At 42.4% G+C, this 18,979-nt stretch overlaps 1 protein-coding gene across 6 annotated transcripts in view; it reads left to right on the plus strand.

Moving 5' to 3' along the window:
* PTK2 (protein tyrosine kinase 2) overlaps window positions 1-18,979 on the plus strand; it is a 250,919-nt gene that overhangs the window by 78,180 nt on the left and 153,760 nt on the right. For 5 of the 6 annotated variants that reach the window (XM_082601577.1, XM_082601574.1, XM_082601573.1 and 2 more), the window contains 2 exons: window positions 6,325-6,551; window positions 14,840-15,006. In XM_082601577.1, coding sequence (XP_082457703.1) covers window positions 6,357-6,551; window positions 14,840-15,006 — 362 coding nt within the window. In that variant the 5' untranslated portion in view covers window positions 6,325-6,356. Of the gene's footprint in view, window positions 1-6,324; window positions 6,552-14,839; window positions 15,007-18,979 lie in introns of those variants that run through there. The other variant, XM_082601576.1, reaches the window with a different exon arrangement.

Raw genomic sequence — 18,979 nt, forward strand, 5'->3', positions numbered from 1 at the left:
AACATTAAAAATTTTAGTGATACTTCAAGTAAAATGTCTATTTACATAATTGTCATATTATCTGAAATAAAGAAAACCATATTTTCTGCGAAGATATTAGTTGAATTGTTATACAGGTGGTCCATGTTTTGTATAGTTCCAGTATGCACAAATTTCAGTTTCTGTGGTTCATTTAAAAGTACCAGTTCCTCAACAGAGTGATTCAGAGTTTGGTTACCACGTATATGAACTATGAGTAATCGCATAAAGTACAAACCCATTTTACAAATGACTACATAAATAACAGGTGTGGATTATAATCTGTGACCAGTCATGTCACTTCTCTCAAAGTCTGTTGGTGACTGGTCAGTGCACATCTGTTGTTCAGTTTATACACAGACAGCAGAGTGTGCAGTTGTGTTGCCTCCTTGTTTGCCAGTGATAAATCCATGTGACATTTTACAGAAATAGCTAATCAAAGGAGGAAATTGACCAAGGAGGACGAAATACAGAATTGAAACAAAAAGTGAAAACGCTGGAAGTAAAACTGGGTGTAAGTGAAGATTTGAAAATATTGATAGTAACATGGTAACTGTGTAACAAAATGAGCTGAGTCGTAGGTGTGCATGGAGCTGTGGTGTGAACCAGCAACTGTAATCTCATCATTCAGCCAGCGGACCAAGGAGTTGTTTCAACTTTTAAAGCCGATAGACAGACTTCGGACAGGCTGTTAATGCTACAGTTGGAGATAGAGCAAATGAAAAAATTCAGGCATCCTGGCAGGAAGTAACAGAGTGATAGGTGTGCAGTATGGCAGAAACTTTTACTACACTGTGGAAATAACTTTGCAAGATTCTAATTGAACATAAATGGAGTTACAGAAAACGTAGCCGACTCTATGAATGTTGACTTTGCTGTTGAGCCAGACATTCTAGATGTGCAGCCAAAAGAACTTAGTAAAGGTGGTCTCATTGACATAAATGAAGAAAATAGTTGTGACCAAAAAAAGATGTCACTGAAGAAGTGACATGGCAAAAAAGTTTGCATTAGAGGAACTCTCAGAGGTATTTCATGACACAGAAAGTACAGAGGATAAAATGTAAAAGTAAGGTGACCCAAACTTAGGAAGGAATGTGACATTTTGTCAAGGCAGTGGAAAGATGCTCACTCTGTATCTTCAGGTTAACAATGAGAAGAAGAAGGCAAACACTGTTCAGATGGCTTTTGGTAGTCATTTTACGTCTCCCACTCCCACTCGAAGCGAGAACCACCTCTGCTCACGTTAGTTGAACATATGCTCTGTCAGTTGTCTATTGATGAAAACAAGTCATCCCAACAATTAGTGGCTTCAGATGACACGAGTTATTCGTTGTGCTCATATGTGCAGTCTGGGCAGGGCTCGACAGGGACAGCTCATCTCTTTCTGCACGGTGTTGGCTGAGGCAGCGCACCTGGGAGCCAGTGGGTCTACTCAGGTGGCTCTGCCCCAGGGCTCGAAAGTTGACGCTGCCCGTCAGCTGGAAGCTTAGCTCAGGCTGTGGTTCTTGGAGCTCAGATCTTCTTGGGTTGCTTGAACTTCTGTACAGCATGGTGGTCAGGTTTGTGAGTGAGCATCCCAAGAGAGCCATGGGAACCTAGGTTCCTTTCTTTCTTTTTCTGGTGTTCCCTTTTAGGACTTGGCTTAGGATGTATCTTAGCCTAGTCTGAAGCCCACCCAGATTCAAGGGGAAGGAAGGTAGACTCCGCCTCTTGAAAGGAGTCTCAAAGTCACACTGGGAGAATTGGGAAAAGGGGGAGTTTGGAAAATATAAACAGCCACATATTGCTATTATAATATTAAACATTTAAGTAATTTAAGTAATTTATAATAATTCTCTGTCTACTAAAATCACTGTAGGACATTTAGGATATTCAGGTTAGATATTTTATGAGAAAGTAAACCCAAATCTTGTGTAGAAGAACAAAATTAAGGAGAAGAAAACTTTCACCCTAGTCTGGTTTGTTTAAGGATTTACTTTAGGGTCATTATCAGATTCTTAAAAACTCTTCAAACCTGTTGATGTCTTAATTTTTAAAAAATGTAGCTGTATCAATTTGCATTCTTTGTTTCTACTCTCACATTCCGGCAAGCATCTCAAGTTTTATTAAAGGGCCAGCTTATTTCAAGCGTAGTGAGGTTACTCTCCTGGGGGATCTTACTCTGTACAGCGTACATAAACTAGGCAGCTCTGGAGTAAGAGGCTCGTTGTCATCCTTGTACTCTTCTCCCTCTTCTGTATGTGCTGTTTTATGGAGCATTTATATCGGATTGTGGGCTGAGCCTTGGGGTCAGTGCCAAGGTTTGTCAGTACCTGTTTCCTCACACCTGCCTTGGGACTGCCCTGCTTGTCCCAAGAAAAGAAGAAGTTAGGCACTGAAGTTAGTATGTGAATGAAAGGGAGACCTGAAGCTGGAAGGTCAGCGGCCACCACTGACAGGCCATCTGCTTTCCCATTTCCCATTCCAGTGCACTGGCCTCTTGCTGTTCCAGGCAGCCTGGAGCCCGAGCCTGGACTCGGCCAACTGTGGCCAGCAGACGGGTTGGTGCTGGAACTGTTAACAGTGTCGGACAAAGTAAGGGTAGAATTTGGCGTGAGCGTCTAGAAACCTCTATAGCAACTTGACAGTAATCTTATGTTCATTGACTCTGATGATAGAAGTTTCGTGCTCGGCTGTTGTATGCTTTTATTTTGAAATTTCATTTTTCTAGAAATTCCTCTTTATTGTATTTTACAAAAGTTGCTCTGTGACAGGTTGGAAATTAAAAGTGGTTCTTTACCACAGATAGTTGGAAGGGTAGGGGTCTAAACCACGTAAATAAGCCAACTTTAAAAATCTTTTCATTTCCACGTCTTTGATCGTTTTTTGAAAAAGATATCCTGTAGTATGCATAGGTAGCCGATGCCTGTGACTGGTTAATCTTGAAAAGTTCTAAAAAATACAACTGGCCACAGATTACAGAGGGCTACAATTACAAAATCCTATAAAAGCCTACCTCTCTGGTAAAAGAGGGGGAAGGGCTTTTGTCACTTAGAGACACAGAGAGTCGGCAGCCCCAATTGTACAGCTTTAGCCACGGGTCAAAAACAAATAGAGAACCACACGAACAACAGAGAATTCTGTTAATTGTTTGGAAACAGAATAGTTAGTGTAGCAGAGAGCAACGCTTGGGACTTTTCATTCCGTAGTGGACACCATCCCACAAACTGACTAATCCACGGTTTTGTGACCCAGATGCCAGGCTCTCAGAATCTGCAAGCCCATCATAAAGACAGACTGGAACGCCACCACCAGGGGAGTGGGTGGTGGTTAACTGGCACACACACGGAACTGTCCAGAAGGGTCGAGGCAGGCTCGCTGGTGGAGATGTTGCCCGTTTGAGAATTTATAGCACAGATCGGATTTTGACACATTCTGTTTTAGGAAAACTGCTTCGCTCTGGTGACATTACAGCGATGGTTTATCTTTTAAAGAACGTTTAGGCCTCCTTTTTGAAGGTTTATGAAGGATTTTGCCATTGATTGTTAGCCACAGAGGTATATCCAGATTGTGTGTTGTTTCTGGTTGAGCTCCTCCCTTGACACGCTCACTATTATGTGTCTCGCTGACCCTCGAGCAGCGTGGGCCCCAGGGTGCCGGCCCTCCGCGCAGTCGAAAAGCTGCGTATAACTTGCGGTCAGCCCCCTGTGTGAGGGTTCCCCTGCATCTGCGCTTCCGGTGCTGGGGATTCAGCCAGCCAGGGATTGTGTGGTACTGTAGTGTTTATTTACTGTTGAAAAAAAATGTGCATATAAGTGGACCTGGGCCATTCAAACCGGTGTTGTTAAAGGGTCAACTGTAGTGATTTTCCGTCGCTTCATCACCAGTGTATCATTTCTTCTGACCACTCCGGAGGTGTGGTGTTTCTTTTCAGGAAGCAATTGATAATATATTTATTCACCCTTACCATCTCATTTGGGGAGCGAAAGAGATAACTAAGGTGATGAGAAAAGTACAGTTGATTTTGTTATGATCCAGCAACCTTGCTAAATTCATTTATTAATTCCATTAGTTTATCTATAGATTCTTACAAATTTTCTTCATACATAGTCATATAGTAATGATGGTTTTATTCTTTCCTTCATACCCTATGTTTTACCTCCCTTTTTTGCCTGTGGAACCTGGCTAAGACTTCTGGAACACTGTCAAATTAGGGATGGTAATGCTGGGCATTCTTGACTTAGTCCCAGTCTTGGGGGGCGGGGCAGGGGGGGAGGGACTCTTCCACCAGTATTAATTTAAGTTTAATGGAGATACTTTCATTAGATTAAGGAAATATTTTCCTATTTCTGTCTTGCTAAGAGTTTTTATTATGAGTGTTTGGTAAACTTTATCAGTTGCTTTTTCTGCATATATTGAGATAACTCTGGTTCTCCTTTCTGGAAATATGGTGAATTACATTGATTGCTTTCTTAAAATTAAGACTTTATTTTTCCTAAAGCAGTTCTAAGTTCACAGCAGAATTTAGGGGAAGGTACAGAGGTTTCCCACGTGTGCCTCCTGCCCCGGTACATGCACAGCCTCCCCACTGTCAGCATCCCCACCAGAGCAGAGCATGTGTTACAGTGATGAACCTGTAATGACACATCGCAATCACCCAAAGTCCGTAACTCCCATGGCGGTTCACTCTTGGCGTTGTACATTCTGTGGGTTTGGACAAACGTATAAGGACTCATATCCATCAGTATAGTGACATACGGAGTATTTTCAGCGCCCTAGAAACCCTTTGAGGGTTTGACTTCCTTGTTTGGCTAATAAGTTACTTGAAATACATTGCTTAATTTCCAGACAGTTGGGAATTTGCTAGTTACCTTTTTGTTGGTGTCCAGCTTAATGCTAGACACAACACAGAGCATACTCTCAGTAATTTTAGTCCTTTGATACTTATTGAATCTTGTGCTTTCACCTAGCATGTGGTCAATTTTAGTAACTATTTCACGGCAAAGATGAGTTGCTGTTGGGTGTAGTATATGTCAGGTAGATCGTTTATTCATCATGCTGTTCAGATCATCTGTATGCTGCCAAAAGGTAGGAGGGTGTTTATAATCAGCTGTGCCCCTCATCCCCTCTGTGTGTCTTCAACTTCCCTCTGCTTTCAGAGGTGCCCACTGGGCTTGGTTTCAGGACTGGTGGCTGTCGTCACGGGACAAATAGCAGAGAGAGAGAGAGAGAGAGAGAGAGAGAGAGAGAGAGAGAGAGAGAGAGAGAGAGAGAGAGAGAGAGAGAGAGAGAGAGAGAGAGTGTGTGTGTGTGTGTGTGTGTGTGTGTGTGTGTGTTAGTGTCTTTTCCTTAGCTCTTCAGGGTCTTGAATGCCCAGAATTGGCAAATGAGCTTTGGGGAAAGGCGGCTGTTGAGGACCTGTTCCTTCTCGGACGTCCTCCTATCACACTTTATGTATTTATTTATTTACTTTAAATAAATTTATTTATTCATCTATTTATTTTTGGCTGCGTTGGGTCTTTGTTGCTGCGCGTGGGCTTTCTCTAATTGCGGCAAGTGGGGCTAACTCTTCATTGCAGTGAACGGGCTTTTCCTTGCTGTAGCTTCTCTTGTTGCGGAGCACGGGCTCTAGGCGCGCAGGCTTCAGTAGTTGTGGCTCGCGGGCTCTAGACTGCAGGCTCAGTAGTTGTGGCGCATGGGCTTAGTTGCTCCGCGGCATGTGGGATCTTCCTGGACCAAGGCGCGAACCTGTGTCCCCTGCATTGGCAGGTGGATTCTTAACCATAGAGCCACCAGGGGAGTCCCCTGTCACATGTTTAAAAACTTAGTCATATGTGCTTTTTGGTTTTGTTTTGTTTTCAGTTGTGACTGAATTTTCAGTGTATGAAGAAAGAACTTGTATTTCACATAAAAGTTTTCAAAAGTAGGCAGCAAAATTAACATATTTGGCTCTCCAGTGAGATTTTCTCACAAATTTAAAGGCTGTGATTTAAAAGGAGAGTGGTGTTATGTTGTTTACAGATAACACAGTGATTTTTGATGGAGCTGAGATAGGGTTCCTGGCCTTCTAATAATTCGTTTAACCAATATTTATTATTCTACTATGAATCAGGTACTGCTCTGGGTCTGGGGGTGGCAGGGGGTGGGGGATGGAATACAGTGATTATCTTGGTAGATTAGGTCCCAGTTCTCCTCAGGCTCAACTTCTGCATATAACAAAATAGGGAGAGAATAAAGAACAGCGTTGTTATGTCAGTATCAACAAAACACATTTTAATCAGTAGATTTCAAATATTGTACACTGAAAAAAATTTTTTCCTTTTACAGAATATGACAGATACCTAGCATCTAGCAAAATAATGGCAGCTGCTTACCTTGACCCAAACTTGAATCACACACCGAATTCAAGTACCAAGACTCACCTGGGTACCGGTGTGGAACGTTCCCCTGGGGCCATGGAGCGAGTGTTGAAGGTCTTTCATTATTTTGAAAGCAACAGTGAGCCAACCACCTGGGCCAGTATCATCCGGCATGGAGATGCTACTGACGTCAGGGTGAGTACATTTTCCCAGGACATGTCCTCAGTGTATAGGTAGGGTAAATGGTAATGGCACATACCAAAAAAAGGCGGAGTAATAACTTTTATTCCCATATTTCAGAGATGTTAACTTTTCTCTATAGTATTTATTGAGTTAATATGTGACGGACCAGAGTTTTAATTTATGTAAAATTTCTTAGAAAAATAGTAACTGCATCATATTATTCATATAATGCCATTGACTTGTTTTTCTCTCCTGTTTTTAAAAAAATTCTTTGAAGTATACAAGGAAACAGAGGAATTAAAATAGCCTCTAATACTGTTGAAATAAATTATTTTCTAGAAAGTGTAATTTTGAAGGGATTTGCATGACTCCAGGTAGGATAGATTCTTAAAAAATGTATATGTATATCTTCTGTATACCAGACACTTGGCAAGTTTCTGGGGATATTAAAGGTCCTGGTCATACAGCTTCCAGTCTGTTGCGGGCGAGATGCCCATGGCCCTAATTGCAGTGCGGTGCAGGCAGTGCTTCCCGGGGTGTTGCAGATGACGAGGGCCGGCAGGGGAGTCACTCCGTGTGACTGTGAGAGGTGGCTGGACACACTTTCCTCTGGGTGCTGATGAGAGTGGGCGGTAAAGAATTGTGAGGGGAGCACAGTGTAGGCAGAGGTTGCTGAGCGTGAGGAGTGAGCACCATGATCTCAGAAAACTGAGATCAGAGTGTAAATTTTCAGGATGTTTACTTTGATCAAGTGTTGAAGAAACCCCTCCTCCTTCCTGCTCTTTCACTTAGTCCCTATTCATCTTTAAGGAGGACAAGTGTCCAGCGAGTAGGACCATCAGATGTATCTCCCCTGCTTTCAGTAATAAAGAAACAAAGTAATTTGTATTCTTTGACTTATATGCCTTAACTGTTTTTAAGCACAATAAAGGGATTGGTAGAATTTAGATTTAAGGCTACATATTACATATGCATTATATATAATATTCTGTTACCTCTGTGATACTGTAATACTGACTATTCAAATGGACTAATTATTAAAAGGAGAATCATTCACTCAGGATTGAAACATGTGTTAGTATCTATCCACGTGCTATACTTGAAATATAGTCTCTTTTTACAAGCTTTCCATGAAGCTTGCTGGCTTTTTCTAGTTTTTCTATAGTTCTGTTTTATATTTAACCTTATAAACACAGTCACTGGAGAGAAACCTTGTAAAGGTAACGTTTATGGGAAGGCTGTTAGGGTATGTTCTAGTTTTTATAAATTTCGGATACAGTGAGAGAGGAAGTTCTTTAAACCATTGCATCAGCCTCAATAAACTTCAGAGCATTTGTGCAGGAGGGGAGCCTTTCAAAGACTATGAATTTGACAAGACATTAGCAAATGTTCAGAATTTATTATATCAGAAATTTCACCTGGGAAGGACTCCGTGACAGATGTGCCACGGTTTTAGCATCATAGGTACTGCACAGGAGAGGAATCATACCACGAAGAGAACCAGTGATCACTGACACATGTCCGCCTTTAGCCAATGTTAAAATCTTACCAGACATCAGAACGTTCATACTGTGAAGAAAAATTTAAACCAGATACAAATACATAAGTTATGAGAACCTATTTGTTAAACTTTTATGAAGATCAATATGAGCAAATCTGTGTGGCCAAAGAGCAAGTTGTTTTATTTCACAGTAATTGATAAATGTTTGAAATTTAGCAAGTCTTAGCAGTTGATGATTGATTTTTCAACATGAGGCAGAGAAACCTCTATTGGCATTGCTTGACCCCAGCCCTCTCCTGGAATAGCCTGAAATCAACATAGTACTGGGCCACTGTGATGGCAGGTGGGTATTATTCATAACCCACTTCCTTCTACTGCTGTAACATTTGAAAATGCAGTATTTTCATGTAAATTAATTAATGGATGGATCTAAAAATCAACCATTTTCTGAAAGGAGGTAGTTTATTGTTATCCCGAGTTGATGAATAATTAGATTGAGTCTCAGACTCTGTTGCTGCACTGCCCGATGTGGTAGCTGTGTGCAACTGCTGAATACTTGAATGTAGCTAGTCTGAATTGATGTTTTGTAAGTGTAAAAATACAACTGGATTTCAGAGATTTAGTATGAAAAAGAATGTAAAATCTCATCAGTAATTTGTTATAATTTTGTTCTTGACATGCTAGGTTAAAGAAAATATATCATTAAAATTGAATTCACCTGTTTCTTTTTACACTTTTTTAAAGTGACTGCTAGAAATTTTAAAACAACATATGTAGCTTGCATTATATTTCTGCTGGACAGCTGGGCTCTATAGAAAGTAATTATCTGAGAGACTGCTTGACTCAGAAGAACCAGACCTTTGGAGGAGTTGAAAGGTTTATTTTCACCAGGAAAAGTCTGGATTCTTGTTATAATTCGTTACAGAGGTTTTATTTCTCATGCTTTAATAGATTTCACTCCTATTACATATTTGTGCTAATTACACATTAATTGTATAGAGGATGCTGGAAGGATTCACAGGACTTCCCGGGGAGTAGGTAGAGTATATACAGCAGCGGTAGGAACGCGGTGCTCCTCGAAGGGCTTCGGACATCTCAGGCACAGGCCTCGTGGCCTTGGATGCTCCCAGCCATCGCCGGCATGTGTGCAGCACCCAGGTGTGAGGAGGGCTAAGGCCTCCTTGTGGTGGGATCTGTGAGATGGGCACAGAGGCACGTTCCATCTCCGTAACCAGCCTTGCCCTGTGTAACTGCCCAAGTGCCACCCAAATCAGGTGCAAGTTGGAAATCCAGTTATGATTACTAAACAGTGGTGCAGGCTAGTTGTGTCCTGCCCCAAATAACCAGTAGCCCATGGTCGCAAACATCACTTATCTTGGCCATAGCTGAGTGTCAGTACCATGCTTCAGGCAGCTCTGGAGATAAGTGTGGGGTCAGTGCAGAAGAGCCAAGATTAACCCGTGGTGCACAATACTGAATAAGATTTGTCATCTAGAAACATGGTAGTGACACTTCAGAATACTAAGGGTACAGAGAAGATCCAGATTCTACCAGAGAAGTCTCCTACTTAGGAAAAAGAACATTTACATCAGACGTTAATCTGCGATGCTGGTTGCAGGATAACATTGGAGCAGTGTCCTCAGAGGCTCTGGGGAACAGCTTGTACTTCTGGAGTCTATACCAAGTACATTATCAACCACAAAAACATGAAGTGAAGGTATCTGTAGAGAAATAAGGAGGTAGGAAGTTCATATCATAGGCTCTCTTTGAAAACACAGCTAGATGACATCACAGAGCATGAAGAAGTGTGGACCCAGAGGGAAGCACTGTAGTGGGGTGCGAGAGGCTGGCTCCCTTGCTGGCCTCGGACGTCTTCAGAGGCTCTTAAAGCCGTGGCCGTGGTTTCATCCCATGCTCTGCCTAGTCCACAACTGTACCCCATTCTGACTTGTTTCATTTTCAGTTTAAGACCTAATGCCGCCCAGCTGCATCTGTCCCTCTCTTCTCTGTCTTTGCCTTTCTTTCTCCAAAAGAACCATCAGCGCTTCAGAGGAAGGTTTTCCCCTTCTTTTAGTTAAGTAGGGCCCTTGGCATCATCTTTTACTCCTTTTGCTTATACTCTGCATCCAGTGCATTAGCTAATCCTGTCCACGTTGTCCTCAGAGTGTACCTGGAATCCCCCACCTCCTTGGACCTCAACTGCACACCTTTCTCGGAGCCACGTGGTCTCCTAACTGACATCACAACCCAGCAGCCAGAACGGTCCTGTTAACATGAGAGCCAGAGCACATCACTCTTCCACTCGGAACCTTCCAGTGCTTTCCTCTCTATTTGGAGTGAATATTCAAGTCCTTCAGGAGCCCCTAGCCTATTCCTCTCCCCGTCTTGCCCTGTGACCTTCCATCCTACCGGTCACCCACTTTTACGTTCTGCTTCCTGGACCGTTTCTCTAACATGCTGGTCTTCTAATCAGTAATTTGCTCAAAACCCCAGTAGCTCCCCATTTCTCTCAGAGAAAAGCCACATTCATTCCCCCCGTGGCCCACAAGGCTGGCTCCTTGTTACCCACCCTGAGCTTCCAGCAAGCAGCACACCCTTGATGATGCCTTTGTTTTAGCCCAGTGATACCCATTTCAGACTTGTGATCTACACAACTGGAAAGTCACACATTTGTGTTATTCTGAGCCCCTAAGTTTGTAGTCATTTGTTACAGTAGCAATGAGACACTAAGAGTGACTGTAGATTGTCGAGACAAAAGTGCCTGCTTTGTCTTGAGGACTGTTAGGAGGGCCCCTCGTCTGCTGCTGAACCAAGAGCAGGAGATGGTGCCCTGGCGGTTGGAGAGCAGGACTGGATTTCCGCATCTTGTTCTGGTAACTGAACGATGCTAGGCTCCTGCCTCTACAGGTGCGATCAGAGAAGAACGGTAGGAACCCACTGATTCCTAAAAATAAAGAGTATCTGAAAGAGAGCACACTGAGAAGAATGACCCCTGCACAGGATAAAAGACAAATCAGTTCTTAGGAGGAAGTAAAGAGATGAACAGTGTTAAGAACAATACATGTGACCTCAGATACCTCCTCTTGGGATAAATGGGGAAGTGTTGCAAACTGCCTGTGAGGAGATGGATAACACTATGAAATGTCCATTGTCATCCTGTCCCCTGCCTTACCTTCCGCACAGATGACTTACTCTCCTGCATGCATTCATTATCACGTCCTCCTCCTGCTCAGCTCTGAGACTCCTCAGGGTCACGATCGCACCTCATCGTCATTGGGTCGCTAGCAACAGGCGTGCAGCGGGCCCTTCGGTGGTTGCTGAACAGCTGAGGGGTGCACGTTCACGAGTGAACGGGTGTGAAGGACGCGGCCGTGTGAGCGCTCTCCACCGGGGAGAAGGTCACTTCTTTTCAAAGCGCTGTCTAAAAGATAAGTGGCCAGGTTGAACCAAGCAAAGTCATAACAAGAACTTTCAGAAACAAACACAATTACAGCCTCGTCTCACTAGTCAGCAATCAGGGAAACGTAAGTTATAACAGCAACCGCTGCCCCCTCCCCCGGTTTGGTCCATCGCATTGATAAACGTTTTAAGATTGATTTCACCCATCAGTGGTATGAGATGAGGGACAGTCTGTCACATTATGTGTCAAGTGTAATCGGTATAGTTCTGTTGGTGCACAGTTTGGCTGTACTTACCAAAATGTCATATTTTAAGTAGCTCTTGACCCAGCACGTCTGTTTCTAAGCAGTGCCTGTACATATGTATGACGACAGCTAGAAGGATGCTCCTGGCAGGATTACTTGCATTTCCACCTCCCTTTCCCCCAAAACAAGGAAACGAAAAAGAAAATAACTATCTCCCAGTAGTAAAATGTTCCCGATGAACATACAAGCACGATGCAGACACTGGCTTCTTTTATTTCCAAGTTTGAGAAGAATCCTTTACTGTGAATATCTAACGTGAGAATTGAATCAGGAAAAGTGTATATTTCTAAGGCCTGGGCTGTGATATAAATGAATAAAAGGAGTTTTCAGAGTAGCTAAGTGTTGCTTTGTGTATTGTAGGACTAGATTGTCATGAGCCTTTAAATCCAGGATGAGACATTTAAATTTAATTTGGATACCATCAGTGGCATATTATGAACCCATGTCCTCTTAGCTCCCTAGAGACAGTCCCTTTTCTAAATGTACATATTTCGGAAATAATATACACATACACTAATGTGTGTGTGTGTGTGTGTGTGTGTTATATGGAAATGGTCATGTTTCCATATGGTAGCATTGAGTTTGCATCTCTCACTAAACATTTAGTTCTCAAAGTTATTTGTTCAGTTATTCAGAACCGAATAGTTGGTTCTCAAAATTATCAGTACTTTTTACTGAGTACTTATGTACATTTAGCATCAAATATTTAAGCACCTTGTCCACTCATAACCGTGGCTGCTATCCAGACTAAGTCCGAAGTGGCCTTTATGAGAGTATTAGAGAAGGAGACTGGGACCGAACTCCGTATGGACGCATCATGGAAAAGCAAGACGTGAAATCAAAGGGAGTGCCTGTGTTTATTGCTTAACTGCTCGGTGGAGAGTGAAATGGCACCCTGGTTTGGGTACCAGTTCCTACAGTTTGGGGATCAGGTTGCGCAAACCCAGACTTGAGTTAGTCCGGCATCTGCTGGCAGAGTGCGATCAGGTGAACTGACCAAAATTCTGTCCACTGCACAAGACTTCAAGACTAGGAACCTGCCTTCCCCCTAATCATCACCATGTGTTTGGACTAAGCCCCTCTAATTGATACTGCTTCTCTGCAGGTGGGCTCCTGTGTGTGCCCGTGAGTCAGAGGACATGAGGGTCACCTGTGCTGTGCGAGGGGTCATCAGGGCAGGCACCCAGCGAAGATGGGGTTTCTCCCGGGGTGTTGATGGCAAATACACGTATAAGGAATGGTTGTGCCCGGCCTGACACTCTACATCTGGGCCTGGAGGGGTAGACAGACCAAGACACAAAGATCTGGGGGTGATGTGGAATCGAGGGGAGATGAGCAGGGTGACTGGGGCCTGTGTGCTCTCGGGAGTGAGCTGGCAGAGCCGGGGGCGAGAGACAAAGGCGCTGTTGTGGGAGTTTGAAAGAGGCGCCAGCGCCTGTCCTTTGCAGCTCAGGGATGTGGATGTTGGCAAGGAGAAAGCTGCACAAGTCGCCTTTCAGAGAATGAGCAGAAAAAGATGGCCCTTCCTGTAGGCAGATCCCGCACCTCAGAGCACAAGATTTGCAGGCGAGCTTGGGGCTGGATCTGGGCTCCCACCATCCCCTGGCAGGATGCCCTTGGGTGGTGTTCAGCCTGCACTGTCAGAAATTCAGGGCTTGAATCCAGAAGCCAGAAAAGACGTTTTATGCTCATTCCAGGTACCACCCCAATCCCCCACCCCGCCCCCGAGTTCTGTAGGCTGCAGACATGCCTCCTGTCCCAGTAAGAGTTCATCTTGTTCCTGAAGCTGTTGTCAGCTCTTCCAGCCGGGTTCTTGTTCATGCTTTCTCTCTGGTGCCACATTTGCTCCCTCCCTCCATCCTTCCTCTGCCGCTCTCCTGGGCTCGATGCACAGCCTTGTCCTGGGGAATGAGGAGTCAGGAAGGGTGGTTGGCACGTGCAGGTACAGGAGTGCGGCACACGTCCTGCCCCTGGTGTGGACTCGCTGGGTCCTTGACAGTTTTTGAATATAGTACATGTTGTTATTTATCTGTTCTTATGGGTAGGGCTGGGGACATCCTTAATTGTATGATCAACAGCATTGTGCCATAATAAATACTAGTGTGTGCAGAACTTTTAAGATTTGTCTTACATTATAAGTTTTATGTTAGCTTCAGTTAATTGCTAGTCTTTAAAAACCAATGATGTTTTTCTCTAGTAGATAGTTCTGATTTTCCATGATAGACATTTTCATGTTAATCTCAGAATCATTAAAAAAAAACCTTACTAATGTCCTAAAATATTGAGAAGATTGCAATGGATGGTGATTAGCACCTGCTCACGTAAGGGTGGCAGATGGTCTCCATCGTATTCTGAAGGTGTCTTCCACGTGTGCTACCCATTTACAAACATAGACGCACGACTTACACATCTGTGTGGGCACAGGGCAAGGATCAGTTCTAATAACACTTTCTTTCCCACAGCCCCAGGGTAAACGCTGCCTTCTCTAGGGAGCCTTCCCTGATGCTCTCCTTCAAAGGACACCTTCATCTCCTCTGAACTCATGGGGCACACGTGTTAGAAAAGTTAGGTTGGGGGCTATTGTGAATTGCTGCATGTTAACTTATAGAGAGCAAAGAGCAGGTGGCTAGGCCTAACTTTAAGTAGCTTTTCATATGTCATCAGTACTATCAGAAACGTGGCCTTAATTATATGTTCCTAAATTTGTGTTTTTAAGAAATGATATTAAGGTTGCAGCCTGTTCTCAACAATATCGTTGGTTCAGAAAGTATAACCTTCCACAGGTCTCATTCTTAGGAAGCCACCTGAGGTGTGGCCGTGTGCTCTGATGAGTTGGGGTGACGCAGAGGTGGAGCTGCAGAAATCAATAAAGAAAGGGGAAGTGCCTCTTTCTGTGGTTTTTAAAATACTTTTCTTTGTTCATAAAAATACTTTTTGTGAAAAAAGATTTCTAAGTAAAATTAAGTGATTTATTTAAATTGATACTCTTTTACCAAAGATTTCTGATAATTAACTGAAAGAAATGAACATTGCATTAATTTTTAGCATGCAGTTTTTTGTTTATAACAGTCGTTTTTGTGGGGGGTATGTTTTAGGGCATCATTCAGAAGATAGTGGACAGTCACAAAGTAAAGCACGTGGCCTGCTATGGATTCCGCCTCAGTCACCTGCGGTCAGAGGAGGTGCACTGGCTCCATTTGGATGTGGGCGTCTCCAGTGTGAGGGAGAAGTATGAGCTTGCACGCCCGCCAGAGGAGTGGAAGTAAGACTGCAAACCTACTTGGGGGTGGCTCGGACTTGATTTGCTTTGCATATTAGAGACACGCACAAGAGGATGATTATCTGTGCTTAATTTTCACACTGATTGTCATTGGGACTCCTGTGTAAATAGAGTTGGCCGGTAGTTATTAACCAGTGATCTCTTCTGCACTTCCGTGTGGTCTGTCTTGGGGCACCGCTGACCTGGACTCGCTGAGCCGTCTGACTGATCTCATGCTTTTGTGACGACCTTTCGCTCCTCACACTTCTCTTGTCAGTGCTGCTCTGTCCAGCCTCTGCTCTGAGGAGGACTCGAGTCCTAGTCCTTTTACTTCCTGTTCTGCTGGCACCTTTTCGTGCAGCAGAACTCCCTGTGCCTGGGGGAGACCACACCCAGTTACCTTATTAATGGGCTGCAGAGCTCGCTTTATGGTGCCCAGTACAGTAATCCACAGCCCACCAAGAGAGTCAGTGCCTCTTGGATGTTCACACATAACACTGAAATTAGGAAGTAATCTCTTAGTGAGTCCTACTGACCTTAATGAAACTAAAACCATTCAAGGTCAGTTAAAAGAATTCCCTATAGATTGTCCTTTTCCTGGTTCTCTCCTAATAATTTTTTTCACGTTTAAGTAAACTAAGATGTTTGTAGGAAATTATACATCTAAAAACACGTTTGAGAGAAGTATAACTTATAGAACGGGGTTCTTCCACAGTGGTTCCCGTTTTTATAGATAATGCTGCAGAAGTAAAGATCATTGTAGAGTGAAGAGAGCATGCAAATGTCAGTAACTTTCAGTTCAAGGATCTAAGCTGAGAAGATGAGAAAGATTAAAAAAAACAAACATGCTTAGGTGAGTAAATCTTTAGTCGAATAAAATCTTGACCCAGTTATGGTTTATCAAAGAAATATAGTTGTATTTTCAAATTTATCAAATAGCTGGAACCGAGCTAACAAAATAGTCCCCGAGAATATAGTTTGGTTGCTTTTCATCACTGGCTAGCAAAGATTTGACTTCCATCTATTTGGTCAATTAATTAAATAAGTGTTTAAAAACTAAGAATATCTAAAAGTTACTTGAAAATACCTCTAGGTATTTTTAATCAACACAACTTTGTTACCTTCTGAATTCATGCAGACATGTCAGAGGCAGCCTTCATTATAGCAACAGTTTTAGTGCTCAGTAAAGTGTTGAATGTAGATCCCTATGTATACAAGCTTTGCTTTTGTTCTTTTAAGCCAACTTATTTTACCCAATTTCAAGTAAAATTGAGTAAGCTATTTTTTTTAGTGGAGCCTGGATCTTCAAAAGTAAGGAAGATTTGGCTGACCCTCTTCAAATGAAGGGTGATGAAGATGCTACTGCTAATACTGATGAAGATGATGACATTGATGTATTGTCACCATCGAGTGGCTGTTAGAAGCCAGGCACTGTGCCAGCTATGTGCTATTTATGATTTATGTATTTGTAATTTGTAAACTGTATATTTCATTTACCCAAACCCTAGGAGGTAAAGACTTGTTATCCTTATTTTACAGATGAAAACAGAGGCACAACAAAATTGATTTAAGCTGCATTCACATAGATAGTTTGTGACGCAGTTTTGATTTGGATTTAGCGATCTGACTTTATGGTATATGGGTTTTTAAAATCAGCATGCCTGTCTCAGTGGGAATAATGTGATCTTCAAAACTCTGAGAGTGTAGCTAGGCTTATAAGATGAGTGAAGGTGCATGGATCGTTGGTAGAGGCGATGAGAGAAGAAAATGTGATCAGAGATACCATTGATACATGTGTGGTATCGTCCAGAGTGTGAGGGTTAATACAGATTGTTCTAAAGTGTCATTGGGGAACAGGACGCTGTTAAATAACCAAGCAGATTTGAAAAAGAACAAAACAGAAGTTCTGGAAATCAATGGATAGATAAAGCAGCAGGTTAGACATAGCTGAAAACTTCGTAAACAAGAAGGTGGATCTGAGAAAATTTGCCCAAAACGTAGCACAGAGATGAACAGATGGAAATTATGAAAGCAGGTTTATGTAACATGGAGAATGAGAAGCTCAACCCTTTTCTAACAGGAACTCTGAAGAAGAGAATAAAAAGAATGAGGAAGAGGAAATAATCTGAAGAGAAAATAGCTGAAAACTTTCTAGAATCAGTGAGTGACGTGCATCCTTAAATGCAGGATTAACAAGTATCTCAAACAGGGCGAATAAAACTAAATGCATACTTCGGCAAATTATAGTAAAATAGTGTTGTACAAAAGAAAAAGAGGATGTTAAAAGCAAGCAGAGAAAAATTCAGACTTCTTACAGCATGATTGATGCCAAGACAATGGAGGGATTATACGTTCAAAGTGGTGGGAAAATATAACTGGCAGCCTGTACTTGTTTGCACAGTTAAATTCCCTCAAGAACAGATATCGGCTAAATACGAGGGTAACAGCTCAAACATTAGAAATATAACTTAAATATGAGGATAAAAGCTCAAGCATTAGAAATATAACTTAAACCGTAGTTGGGTAAGTAGGTATTAGAGAAACGTAGGGATCAAAAAGAAGGAAAGAGATAGAGAAAAGGCATGGGAAAAAGGATAAATAGAAATCACGAATAAGGTGCAGGTATACTAACGGTGAATGGTCAGAGGTTATTAGAGTGTGATTAAAAAGTAAATTCTGGGGCTTCCCTGGTGGCGCAGTGGTTGAGAATCTGCCTGCTAATGCAGGGGACACGGGTTCGAGCCCTGGTCTGGGAAGATCCCACATGCCGCAGAGCAACTAGGCCCGTGAGCCACAACTACTGAGCCTGTGCGTCTGGAGCCTGTGCTCCGCAACAAGAGAGGCCGTGATAGTGAGAGGCCCGCACACTGCGATGAAGAGTGGCCCCCACTTGCCACAACTAGAAAAAGCCCTCGCACAGAAACAAAGACCCAACACAGCAAAAATAATTAATTAGTTAATTAATTAATAAACTCCTACCCCCAACATCTAAAAAAAAAAAAAAAAAGTAAATTCTAGCTCTCTGCTGTTTATAGGCTGTATCCAAAACAGTGATGTTCAAACATTTTTCTTTGACTTACAGGAAGAAATGTGTTTTGCCTTGAGATTTAGTGCACGTATATCTGTTTGTGTATCTCAGAGCTATTTGTAAATAACGGACCTACATATTTCACAGAACATACTCAGCCTTATTATTTACACTAAAGTCTAAGGGTTTTCTCTTCAATGTCATTCTGTTTTGTTCTACTTAAGTAAAATAAATTAATAAATAAATAGTAAAAAAATTTTCCTACCTACTAATAAGTCCTGATTTTCAATTTGAATAACTCTCACATAAAACATGAGTACAAGTATACCAGACAAATAATAACCAGGAAAAAAAAAAGATGAGTATTATGCTAGTAGTATCCTGTGCAAAAAATTTTCAGGCAAACAAGCATTATTATGGATGTAGAGGGCAACTACATAGCAATAAAAGGCTCATTTCACCAAGAATTTAATAAGTATAGAAATAGATATAACTCTTAAACTTGTAAATTCCTAGACATTCCTCAAAATGTATAAAGCAAAACTAGTATTAAAGGAATAAAACTTACCTCTCCTAATAATTAAAAGGAAGAGTGCAAACAATAGTAAGTAAACACTAGTTTTAAAATTATGTATCTAACTATTTTTTCTAATGTAGAAATATAGGATCCTGCACGCAACAGTATATTGAGCAATTTAAAAACACATCTCTACATAATTTACGGTTCGGGCTTCCCTGGTGGTGCAGTGGTTGAGAATCCGCCTGCCAGTGCAGGGGACACGGGTTCGAGCCCTGGTCCGGGAAGATCCCACATGCCGCGGAGCAGCTAAGCCCGTGTGCTGCAACTACTGAGCCTGTGCTCTAGAGCCCGTGAGCCACAACTACTGATCCCACATGCCACAACTGCTGAGCCTGCGCACATGGAGCCTGTGCTCTGCAACAAGAGAA

The sequence above is a fragment of the Mesoplodon mirus genome, assembly GCF_964341445.2.
Source record: "Mesoplodon mirus genome assembly, chromosome: 16".
In the NCBI taxonomy this organism is placed as follows: domain Eukaryota; kingdom Metazoa; phylum Chordata; class Mammalia; order Artiodactyla; family Ziphiidae; genus Mesoplodon; species Mesoplodon mirus.